General features: G+C 46.7%; 2 protein-coding genes across 2 annotated transcripts in view; both read right to left on the bottom strand.

Annotated features, from left to right (window-relative positions):
- Window positions 1-2,494, bottom strand: part of TMEM235 (transmembrane protein 235) — an 11,465-nt gene extending 8,971 nt beyond the window's left edge. Inside the window, exons 1-2 of the mRNA XM_010856515.1 lie at window positions 2,491-2,494; window positions 1,488-1,509 (exon numbers count right to left, since the gene is read on the bottom strand). Of these exons, the coding sequence (XP_010854817.1) occupies window positions 1,488-1,509; window positions 2,491-2,494 (26 nt within the window). The remainder of the gene's footprint in view (window positions 1-1,487; window positions 1,510-2,490) is intronic.
- A 177-nt stretch (window positions 2,495-2,671) lies between these two features.
- Window positions 2,672-11,143, bottom strand: BIRC5 (baculoviral IAP repeat containing 5). Its single transcript, XM_010856263.1, has 4 exons — window positions 10,959-11,143; window positions 10,523-10,632; window positions 8,919-9,036; window positions 2,672-5,115 (listed from the first exon to the last, which is right to left on the bottom strand). Exons 1-4 carry the CDS (start codon window positions 11,067-11,069, stop codon window positions 5,026-5,028), a joined length of 429 nt encoding a protein of 142 aa, XP_010854565.1. The 5' UTR covers window positions 11,070-11,143; the 3' UTR covers window positions 2,672-5,025.
- Between the last annotated feature and the right edge of the window lie 1,118 nt (window positions 11,144-12,261).

Genomic DNA, 12,261 nt, shown 5'->3' with positions numbered 1-12,261 from the left:
AAGGCTATGGTTTTTCCTGTGGTCATGTACGGATGTGAGAGTTGGACTGTGAAGAAGGCTGAGCACCGAAGAATTGATACTTTTGAACTGTAGTGTTGGAGAAGACTCTTGAGAGTCCCTTGGACTGCAAGGAGATCCAACCAGTCCATTCTGAAGGAGATCAGCTCTGGGATTTCTTTGGAAGGAATGATGCTGAAGCTGAAACTCCAGTACTTTGGCCACCTCATGCGAAGAGTTGACTCATTGGAAAAGACTCTGATGCTGGGAGAGATTGGGGACAGGAGGAGAAGGGGACGACAGAGGATGAGATGGCTGCTGACTCGATGGACGTGAGTCTGGGTGAACTCCGGGAGTTGGTGATGGACAGGGAAGCCTGGCGTGCTGTGATTCATGGGGTCGAAATGAGTCGACACGACTGAGTGACTGAACTGAACTGCAGGATCTGGTTGTCTGACCAGGGATCAAACCCGGGGTCCCTGTGCATGGGGAGCACGGAGTCTTAGCCACTGGACCACCAGGGACGTCTCCAGGCCTCTTTAAATTTACACTGAACTGACTTACAGTGGCTGATAAGAACAGGATGCCTGAGACCAGGGATGAACTTCCTGCTCCAGGGTGATGATGCCATAAATAGCTTCCAGCAATGGACTGGGAAGCAGCTGAAACCAGTGGTGAAATTACTCTCAGAGTAGCTCAGCATCAGCTACACTACAACTAATCTCACTGCATTTGGCAAACATCCTCCAACAGAAAATGAACCTCCCTAAATCGTCCTTCCCTACACGTCAACTCCTCCACTCAGCATGCATTATGAAGTGAATTCATCCTGGGAGGCTCTCAAGACACCGTTCTAGTCAAAGTCAACCCTTCTAAAGGGCTCTCAAATGACTGGGGTCACAGCTGGGTAGCGCTGACACGCAGGTTGGGAGCCACGTGACTGGCCACTCTCGTCTCCCAGGACTCACAGGCCCAAGAAGGGCTTATTATGGTCACCTTGGATGCACAAGCATCTGTCCAGTGACTGACTAAGAGTAAACGGGAGGAAGCCACCACTTCCCCTCATCACAGTATGCACTTGCTGTCCCCAGAATGGACACTCCCGTCCTTCACAGGGCACATCTGTTCCTTCCTTATCCATCTGGCAGCCTCGTCCTCATTCCTGGACAAGCAGAATGCTCCCAGAGTTCCTTGTCTTCTTCTTGCTGCTCCCTTGGGTGCACTCATATGGATACTAGGTGGCCTGTCTTCCCACCATTCAGAGAACAAGGAGCTCGTGAGCTCCCTGGATGCAGCACCCGGAAAACTAAGTACTCAAGCAAATGGATGGATAAATGTCACCACCCTGGGCCTCAAGTGGAGTCGCCACAGAAACCTAGGTCCCAGTTTGGTCCCAGTCAGCTGAAAATTGGCTGAAATGCTGGAAGCTGAGCCAGTGCAGAGGAAACCTACAGCTCAGTTGACTGACTCTGCTTTAAGGCCAGACTCACCCAGGGCGAGACAGGAACTCCCCTGCAATGGAAAGCCTGGCTCAGAGCTTGCTGGGTTGCACCGCTCACCTCTCAGCTCAGACCCTAGGTGCTGGAAGCAAGTCCAGACATTTTACCAGTTACAATTGGGAAATCTAGGTGAAGAGTACACAGAACCTGTTTTAGCTTTACAACTTCCTGTGAACCTTAGTTCAAAATAACAAGCTAAAGTCTGGTACAGTGAGGATCAATGCAATACTCCAGAGAAAGATATCAGTTCATATATGTACTGAGAACCTTTAAAACAAAGTTGTCTGAAAAAACGAATGGGGATGGTTTACCGCACTAGCCCCCTGGGGCCAGGCTGTTGCCCACAGCCCCAGCCCCCAAGGCTGGGCAGTGTCACTAGTGAGTGAGGGGCCAGCTCTGGGGTCAGACTGCCTGGATTCAAACCCAACCTGAATGCTTTCTTACTTACATGATCTTGGACAAGCTATTTCATCTATTTATAAATCTCCACTTTTGCATCCAAAAAATGTAGTTAAGATCCCAATAGACTTCACTGGCAATTGTTGACTTTTTTTTAAGGGAGTACAACCTGCAAATGGTCCACATCCCAAAGGAGTGCCAACTTGCAGGTAATGGCTGGCTGGTGCGCCATCTTTCATAGCGCTGGGGATGGAGGATCCCAATTCCCCAGGCTGTCCACTGGCTCTGATCTCGCCATACCTGACAGCTCTCACCACCAGTTACAACCCTTCCAGACTCGCACTGACTGGGAAGAATCAGAGAGGCAGACACATATTTGAGAAAGTTGAAGCTGTTGCCCTTAGTAAGGGCCTAAAGCTTCATTAATGGATGTCTGGTAAACTTTCCGGACATTGGCAGCCATTAAAGCCCAGTGATATGTTTTTTTTAAGAATATAAGTTTCTAGAAGAGGAAATCTGTAAGATGGTCTGAGGGGTCAGTGCCAGCTTAGCCTTGCCCCACAGCACAACCTGACAACACAAACTGCAGCATTACCCATCGTGCAAAAGAAAGAGCAAAAACATTTTCTCAGCTTCTATGCAATGCCAGTTTGTAAGGATCAGTTATTATTCATTTAAAGATTGGCACAAATATAAAAAATAAGCGGCTGAGATGAATATAAAGGCTGAAATGCTTTTTTTCCCCATAACAAAAACCACTGCAGTATTTTCCAAACTTGGAGGAAAAAATTCAATTTACTGAGATATGGCAGAAAACATGTCTGAGGTGCGTTTTTCACAGCTGGTTCACACATGCAATGAGTCCAGATGACACAAATGGCTCTTGTCTCAAGTGGCTCTTGCAGGAGCCCAAGGCTGGCTCTGTCACTCTGCAAGGACATCCCTCCCCAAGCACTGGGGTGGGATTGATCAATTGGCAAGCTAAGGGACTGCCACGAAAAGCCAAAAATATTTAAGAAACCCAGTAGGGTCTGCAGTGTTTGAAATGAAGTAGTTTTTATTCTTCAGCAACTACCCAGATGACCCCCAGAGGTTCCAACAGGACAGTAACAATCCACCCTGCAGCTTTACTTCATGAAGGATGGTGAAATAAAATCTATCATCTGAAGATCAGGCCTCAGCCCTGTGTAAGCCGGCCTCGGGGAGGAGAGGAGGGGACTGCTGCGGAGGCGATGCTGTGAACATGGCGCAGATGTGGAGCAATGGAGACACAGCCAATCAGGGCTGACAGATCATCTGCACAGCGCACCAAGTCCCCATAGCTCTGAGCCAAGTCGTTTAGAAGGGATTCAGGCCACTGCATTGTTCTCGCAGAGGAGCAGCCAGTGTGCGCCCTCCAGCTCACCAGGGCTGGCTAACCATGCAGCAATTTCATGACAGTTTCTGCCAGATATTTCCTGTTATCTTACTTTGTCTCCAAATCCACCTAAAGTTCACACTGGTGTCCCCAGTGACTAAGAAAGGCTTTGTGCTCACTTTTAACTGTAGTTTATCCTGTTATGCAAAATAATTCAAACAAGATAAGAAAACAACACTACAGAATCTTAGGATTGGCTGAGGGCTTTGTCCCAATTCCTCTTTACATGAAAATCCTGTTGCCACACACACACACAAAAGCCAGCTGAGGCTGAACAGCTTCTAGGATCCCCGCATGACTGGTGAGGAAACTGCAGCTCCAATTCAATAGGCGCCAGGCCCAAGCCCAAGCCCACAAGGCAAGTATCCTGTTAGAGGGCAGTTTGGGGCTGGAGTGGGTGTTCCATATGCTTTTTCTGCTCCAGCTCTTTGCTTAGTCTGTGCTGGGGCTGAAACTCATACATCATTGCATTTATGATCTTGCAAGACTGAAAACAACATAAAAAAACATGCTTTTCTTTTTTTTTAAAGTTTTTCCCAACGAGGTTTTGCAATCTATTTTTTAAATTAATTTATTCCTTTAGGAAGATTCACATTGGAAAGACAGGAGAATTATCAGTTGCCTAATGCACATCATTAATGGAAAGTAGGTATTTGAAGAGTATTAGTAATTAAGTCCATGAACTCCTTCCTCAGATTTTTCATCCTGACCCTGTGTGCCCCGCCCAACGGATGACAGCTGGTCCACAGCGGGACTCCCCAGGAAGAATCCACTCTGACTGTGTGCTCTGCTATCCAGAAGCAGTGAGCCAGGCCTCTGAAACACTGCTTTTCTGCATCAAAGACCTCCTTGTCTATTGTAGAAAAATGTTGCAACCTTGCCAGGAGCCGTGGCAGAAGTATCTTCAAGCTGACCACAAAGCATGAGGCCAGCTCTACTCTCAAGACATCAGTCCTTCTGCATCCCCCTCACCAAGTCACACATACTGCAGTCACAGAAAGGACTCTGACACAGATCAAGTCCAGAGGCAGAGCCTGGGGTCTAATCCCATGGCTACCCCTGTGAAACTGAAAATCACAAGATGGGATGGCAAGGAACCCCTAACATACAGGGCACTTTCAGAGGCATGGCAGGGATGGGCCGTACAATCTGTCTGGGAGGAAGGGAGCTGCTGTGACACCACAGATCTGATGGGGTAAAAGAGATGGTCACAGGATCTGCAGACATCAATGTGAGATAATGTAGAACATCTGGAACATAAGTGCACATTATTATGCAAGTGAAACTTAAAATGGCATTCTTAATCCTGTTTGTCCAGTCATAATGGACCTATGATCACATTCAGGCATCACATCTCAGCTGGACAGCCAGTCACCAGCTTCGTGAAGCCCAAATGCGTTGCTGTAAAAGGGCTCTACCCACGTAAGCAAACGTCTTCCCTCACCCTGCTAAGTCCAGGAAGCAATAAAACGAAAACTACCAAAGAGAAAAGACAGGTCAGTTACTGTACTTAGCTCCAGCTATATAACAGAAGTAGACCCTGGCATCAACTTCAAGAAAAAAATAAAAAATAGTTTAAATATTCTCATTTCAAAATGTTGATGTTCTGCTTTCCTAAGGCACAGTTAAGAGGCCCCAGAGAAAAACTGGTAACGCTGAGGGGTGTGCCCTGGAAACGACGTGTCTGTCGCCGTGCAGCAGTGACGGGAGGTGTCACTCCAAGGCAGCCAGCTGCTCAATGGCACAGCGGACTTTCTTTGCAGTTTCTTCAAATTCTTTCTGCTTATTGTTGGTTTCTTTTGCCTGGAAATAAAGAATACACACGTGAAACTGAAGCTCTAGGCATGCTTGGATAGGGATGCCCAGCTATATGGGGTAAATATTCTCATTCACTTCAAAGGCCTCTTTTTTTTTTTTTTTTTTGGCTACACCATGCAACCAGGGATCTTGGTTCCCCAACAGGGATCAAATCCTGGCTCCCAGGCCTAACCATCAGACTGCCAGGGAATTCCCCTCAAATGCCTCTTCTCATCTGAGCTGCCTCACAATAATTATAACAGAAGACACTGATCGATAGCTTCGCTTGTACTGTACCATTCTACCTGCTCCACACACGCTAGCTTACTTACCGCTCCATGTCCCATGAGGTAGACGCCACCTTTATCTCCATTATACAGAAGAGGAAGCCAAGGTCCAGAGTACCATTCAGCTCAGGGTTACCCGCTAGTCTGTGGCAGAGCCCTACTCTTCCCCACTACCCTACACTGCTTCTGAAGCTTCCACAGAAAAGTCCACAGCTCTCCTCTCCTCCCTGGCAAGCATCAGCTTTCTCCTAAAACAGAAAATCTGCCACCTGAAGTTGCTCTTTGAATCTGGCTTCCAATCTTTCATTCTGCCAAGCGCTCTTTCCACAGGGACAAATGACAATCACGTCAGCAAATCCAGAAAGCTCTTTCCCAAATTCATTCTACTTGATTTCTCTGCCATATTAAAAAACAAACAATAGGTTTTTATTGGGTTAAATAAGAAAAACAACAGAGGTAACTTTTTTCAAAGGAGGGTGGTGGATGCAGCAGCAGGAGCACAGAGCACACGGTGTGCTACCGGGTCAGACCCCAAGCCCCAGCTCTTCCTTGGCCGCACACCAGCCAGCACCCACGTGGCTGCCTGACCAGTCAGTGGTCCTTCAAACTGACCGGCAGCATCTCAATTAAATATAGGGTCTCATTAATTCAGAGCATCACGACAGACAACACTCGTTCCTTGTTTTCAGTATTTGTAAACTGCAACATGTAATTATCTCACCTGGATAAATGTCTGTCTTAAAACTGTGCACTGCAATCCCATTGCTAATTTAGTAAATGGTTTAAAAGATCAGCTCCCAACCTTATTTCCTATCAGAGAACAGACAAGGTCTGCATGCCAGCCCACATCCAGGAGCGAGGTACTCTAGATGGTTCATCCTGGAGCTCTAGCAGGAAGCAGGTGGGCCTCTGGTTACACTCATTCCCTGCACTTGGCTCTGACCCCAAACCTTACTGTCCACATCCACTCACAAGCATATGCCCATAAGGAAACAAGAGGACCTGAATTTTTGTATCAGGGATATATTATTTGCAACAAACCTCACAACTGGGTGTCACTAGAGCAGCCCTATCCAACAGAATTTTTTGCAATGATGAAAATGTTCAATTGTCTGCACAGTTCAATAAAGTAATCACTGGCCATATGTAGCTACTGAGCAGATAAAATGCCACTAGTGAAACTGAATTTTATTTGATTTTCTTTTTATTGGCTGCACCACAAGACTAGCAGGACCTTAGTTCCCTGCCCAGATATCAAATCTGTGCCCCTTGCAGTAGAAGTGCAGAGTCCTAACCACTGGACCAATAGGGAATTTCCCCAAATATACACATTTAAAAATGATCTGGAAGGAAATACACCAGTTAATGGTGGTTTCCATCAGCATGGGGGTGAAGCTTTTGGTTCTTCCTTACAAAAGCTTTATATTTTATACTGATAGTTTATTACTTTATAATTAATCAAGGTAATAAAAACAAATGCAGAGACTTTAAAGTATTTTGATTTCAGGTGAACAAAAAAGCAGTTGCAAAACAGAAGCAAACCATTTTCTTCCAATCTCCCCACTTTTCTCCTGGGTGTTTACACCTGGTTCTGATCTGGTTCTGCCCTCACTGCTGACACCAAGATAAGGGAGGCCCAGCATCTCCTGGGTCTCCTCCTCCAGTCCTCCTAAGCCACCTTCCTCAATAGGTTAACTACCTTCTTCCATCAGATTACAGGATCACAAGCACTCAATTTTCTAGGACTGGACTGTGACAACTGTAGTGTCTGTCTTCCTATTTGTTTCAACTACCAAAACATCTTTGTCTTTCTCAGAGATGCACAATCTGGCTGCAATCTCACTGTACTCTCCTTAACATTCCTCCCATGCGCACAGACATGGCTTTCCAACAACTGTTCTCAAAGTACACAAGCTGGTCTTTCTTTCACTTTGAACAGGGCTGGCAAAATATGCCCTGTGGGACACATCCAATCAGCCCATGGCCTGTTCTTAACCCAGTGCTAAGAATGCTTTATGTTTTTAAATATTTGTGGGGAAAAAACGAACAAAGAATAATTTCTAGGGCTTCCTTGGCAGTCTAGTGGTTAAGAATCCACCCTTCAAGGGACACCAGTTCGCTTCCTGGTCCCGAAGACCCCACATGCTGAGGAGTAACTAAGCCCATGGGCCACAATGACCCGACCTAGAGCCTGGCTCCACAAGCCCCTGCAGCGAGAGGCCCCTGCACCACAACCACAGAGTAGCCTTCACCTCCTGCGGCTGGGAAGAGCCCGAGTGCAGCAACAAGGCTCACCACGGCCACAAAGTAAAATGAGTAAGTAAATATTTTTTTAAAAAAGGAATATCTAACAGAAACTCTGTGGCCCATGATGGCTAAACACTTAACATCTGTGGCACTTCAAAGAAAATGAACTGACCCCTAACCTCAAAGGCCCTCTCTAGCCCTCCTCCTAATTCCAACACAGCAGTTCCCAAAACCTTCACTGAATACATAGCTTTACTGACCACTGACTTCTCGCTTCTTGAAAAACTTTTCGATTTTGTCCTTAGCATTTAAAAAGTACCATATTAGACAGAATTATGTATATTGATCTCTAAAAAAGAACATGATTTTCAAGTTGAAAAGGATCTCAGAAACCATGGGGGTCTATCCTCCATTTTATAGGCAGGAAACTATGATCAAGACTGGTCTAAATTCACAAAGTCTGTGAGTGGCAGAGGCAAGTGTTATGTCTGGACTCCCTGCTCAGGGCTTTGCTAAAAAGAAATTAAATACCTGAATATTTATTCTTCGTAAAGCTACCAGATTTAGCACATAAAGAGAGAGGATGCTCAGTTAAATGTGAACATCTTATAAACAAGTAATTTTTTAGTAAACACCCACATAAAATGTGAGATATATTAAAAAATTATTCCTTGTGTACCTGAAATTCAGACTTAACTGGGAGTCCTGGTTTTCTCTGGCAACCTTACTTCTCTACAGCCCAGGCTGTTTGGGAGCTGCTGCTTTAACTCATGGTTTCACTCTCCCAATAACCTAGTTTACCTGTGCAAGAGTCAAAGTTTGCCTGCAAAGATCCCTTCAAGGTCCAGTAGGACTGGCACTATTTTCTCCCAATACACATAACGCTCCTTCCTGACACACTCTCTACTCTGTGTCTCCAAACCCTCTGTTCTCACCTCTGCTAACACATCAACACACTCTGTATAAAGGAGCTGCCATCTGAGTTGTCACTGAAGGCAGGAATGCCAGCCTAGTCCTCACATGTCCCACCACCAGAGGTAACCACACACTGAGGGCACCTCTACTCAGGGCATGCATTTTTTTCTGATTGTACAACCCCAAGGTGACAGTCTAGGTCATATGCTTTTCTGTCCTTTTATATTTCACACACATATCTGAGGGGTTTCGAAAGTGCTGAGGAAAAGCATCTACGCAGTGTTTGTGAGGGACCAGGAGTTCAGTACTAAAGATGCTGAACAGGATTTGCTCTTGGTTCTTATTTCCAGTGATACATACGATTTTGTTCTTGGTTCTTTCTTTATCCAGTTTCAAAAATTCACTGAGGGTTAATTCTTCAAACTGCTTCTTGACAGAAAGGAAAGCACAACCAGATGAATGCTTTTTATGTTCTTCTCTAGAAAAAACAATACACGAGCATGTCAACAGAGACAGTGAAGTAAAGGGAGAAGAGTTCATTACCACCAGTCTCCCTCCCCACCTCAGAGACACACGCTGCTCTGCTTCAGGAGCAGAGTATGAATTCTGAAGTGGATGGAACCAGTGCCCAGACCCACATTCCCACATACCTCATCTCAGCATCTTCTTGGTCTGTGGACACCCCCCATTCCCCTCCTATGGCTGTTATATTCTATCTGGAGTCCTTTAGCAAGCAGTAGGAAAAGCATTACAGACTGTAAATCTAAAGGTACCACATGTTAAAGCCCTTAAAAATCATCCAGGAACCGTTTGCAGTTATCTCATTTTATTGGACTTATTACATAATCTATTGGTTCAGAGAAAGGGCACTACTGGCCTGGTTTCTCCAGTGAATTCTTGTGCCTATACTACCATTCTCTCCAGTGGGAATTATCCCTGCATAGCAGACTGCACTAGAACCAGAACAGTCTGGGGACTTCCTGGTGGTCCAGTGGTTAGGACTCTGCACTTTCATTGCTGAGGGCCCAGGTTCAATTCCTCATTAGGGAACTTAAGATCCCACAAGCTACTTGATGAAGCCAAAAAGAACAAACAACCACAACAACAACCCAGAACAATCTGGAAGAAACACACAGCCACACAAATTCCAAGAGGACAGCCAATAGTAACTATATAATCTGAAAACATTACAGCACTTGGAAATCCACTCCCAAGAATACAACCAGTATTTCTCCACTGATCCCTGGTATGATCACCATGCCATCCCAGTCAATACCGGGTCACAAGAGCAAACACGTTACGAAAAAACAGTAATACTCTTCCTGCCAAGACGACAAACAACTCCAGAGATTCTCTAGGGCAAAAAAATTCAAGTTGTGGAAGCTACTGATTCTGATGGGGGAAAAAATGGGAGGGGAAAAATGGGGTATTACATTACAGGAAGACAGCTGCTGTCTGTATGAATATATGCACACACGCAGGCACATACACATAAACTAGACGCGAAGAACAAAATCCAAAACAACAGAGTGTACACTTTAAGGTGTGGTTTTTCTGCTGTATGAATGATAGTCCAGATAATAAAGCTTCAGATTTAAAAACTCTAAAACAGGAAAGGCACCTGGACAGCTCTAGGTCACAGCAGGATCTGCTCCAGCATTCTAACTTAAAAGGTATCAAGAACCCACAGGAAAATGCCTTTCTTTAACATCCACCCAGAAGGATATTCCGCCAAATCGGGTTGGATTAGGTTGAAAGCATCACCAAAGTGCCAGCAGCAGACTCATCCATGACAATAACTGTTTAGGGCACAAAGGAGGTTGGAAAGCTGACGCTCTTTCACTAATCCTTCAAAATTCATGGTTTGTTGTTTTTTTTTTTTGGAGGAGCCCAACACAAAACAAAAGGTCCCGATGGAACTGAGGCACCCACGAAGCCCAGTGAGGCCGGCCTGCGGGACTTACATAGGGTCGTCATCTGGTTCCCAGCCTTCCAACTCCTTGAAGCAGAAGAAACACTGAGCCAAGTCGGGCTCGTTCTCAGTGGGACAGTGGATGAAGCCTGCCGCGGCCATCTGCAAGGGAGAACTCAGCTCAGGCCCCAGCGCGGAGGAGGGAGCCCACAGAGGGCCCGGAGCCCGCGGGAGAGGTCGTCCCGGGCCTGGAAGCCCACAGCAGGGTTGGGACCCGAGGGAGAGGTCGCCCCGGGCCCGGAAGTCCACAGAAAGGCCGGAGCCCGAGGGAGAGGTCACTCACAGCCTAGAAGCCCACAGAAGGATTGGAGTCCGACGGAAACGTCGCCCCGGGCCCAAAAGCCACGGAAGGGCTGGAGTCCGCGGGACCGGTCGCCTCAGGACGGGGGCGGGACTCTTGGGGCGGGGAGGACCTGGGGAGGTCTTACCCGCTCCGGGGTGCAGGCGCAGCCCTCTAAGAAAGGCCAGTTCTTAAACGTGGAGACGCGGTGGTCCTTGAGGTAGAGCTGCCAGGCCGGAGGCAAAGACTGGGCACCCATCCCGCCGCCGCCGAGCGGTGCCGCGATTCAAATCCAGCGGTTGACGGCCTCCGCGAGGCATGTCGGGAACGCGCCTCCCGCTGCCTTCTGGGAAGTGGGAAGCTGTGTGGCGCGGGGCATGCTGGGAGTCGTAGTCCTCTCGCGGCGTGACTCCGCAGCTGCTCATTCGCCACCGAGCGAACCACGCCCCGCACTTACTACTTGCTAAGAGTGGTGGGAATAGAAGCTGGGGATGTGCTGAAGCCTCCGTGATAGTTTCAGGGAGTGGCCCCTGCGAGCACGAATGGATTAAGCTCTTTCAGCCTGCAAACTCTATTGGTTTTGTGGGTACCCCATTCCTGAAACCATTAGTGCTAGCTTCCCCAGGCGTTGTACTGGCCAGATTGGAATATGTGCTGAGGCCCGTCCATCTAGAAGGCATGCATCATCCGGGGAAAAGGTGACAGTCACATAGATGAAGTCTACAGCTTAACCTCCACCCTTGCTGGAGTGAGCTGTTCACTCTTTTATCAAGTCTTTTATCGAATCTTTTCATTGACTTCTTGGAGATCCAGAAATTGATCCTTGTCACTTTGTTCTTCCCTTTCCACCAGAATTCCTCAGGAGTTAGATATCTCTTCTAAGTCCTGAGGACAGTTCTTCTCTCTTCAAGAAAATCAGAGATACCAAAGGAACATTTCATGCAAAGATGAGCTCGATAAAGGACAGAAATGGTATGGACCTAACAGAAGCAGAAGATATTAAGAAGAGGTGGCAAGAATACACAGAAGAACTGTACAAAAAAGATCTTCACGACCCAGATAATCACGATGGTGTGATCACTGACCTAGAGCCAGACATCATGGAATGTGAAGTCAAGTGGGCCTTAGAAAGCATCACTACCAACAAAGCTAGTGGAGGTGATGGAATTCCAGTTGAACTATTCCAAATCCTGAAAGATGATGCTGTGAAAGTGCTGCACTCAATATGCCAGCAAATTTGGAAAACTCAGCAGTGGCCACAGGACTGGAAAAGGTCAGTTTTCATTCCAATCCCAAAGAAAGGCAATGCCAAAGAATGCTCAAACTACCGCACAATTGCACTCATCTCACACGCTAGTAAAGTAATGCTCAGAATTCTCCAAGCCAGGCTTCAGCAATATGTGAACCGTGAACTTCCTGATGTTCAAGCTGGTTTTAGAAAAGGCAGAGGA

Source organism: Bison bison, unplaced genomic scaffold, assembly GCF_000754665.1.
Source record: "Bison bison bison isolate TAMUID 2011002044 unplaced genomic scaffold, Bison_UMD1.0 scf7180017864371, whole genome shotgun sequence".
NCBI lineage: Eukaryota > Metazoa > Chordata > Mammalia > Artiodactyla > Bovidae > Bison > Bison bison.
Note: the sequence above shows the minus strand (reverse complement) of the source record. Positions and strands in the feature narration are given on the sequence as shown.

Excerpts from the sequence above, each read along its gene's own strand:
- BIRC5 (XM_010856263.1), bottom strand. The coding sequence starts at position 11,069 with ATGGGTGCCCAGTCTTTGCCTCCGGCCTGGCAGCTCTACCTCAAGGAC. Across the intron at positions 10,633-10,958 it reads GCGCCTGCACCCCGGAGCGG|ATGGCCGCGGCAGGCTTCAT; the intron begins GTAAGACCTCCC and ends TCTCCCTTGCAG. Across the intron at positions 9,037-10,522 it reads GAACCAGATGACGACCCTAT|AGAAGAACATAAAAAGCATT; the intron begins GTAAGTCCCGCA and ends TGTTTTTTCTAG.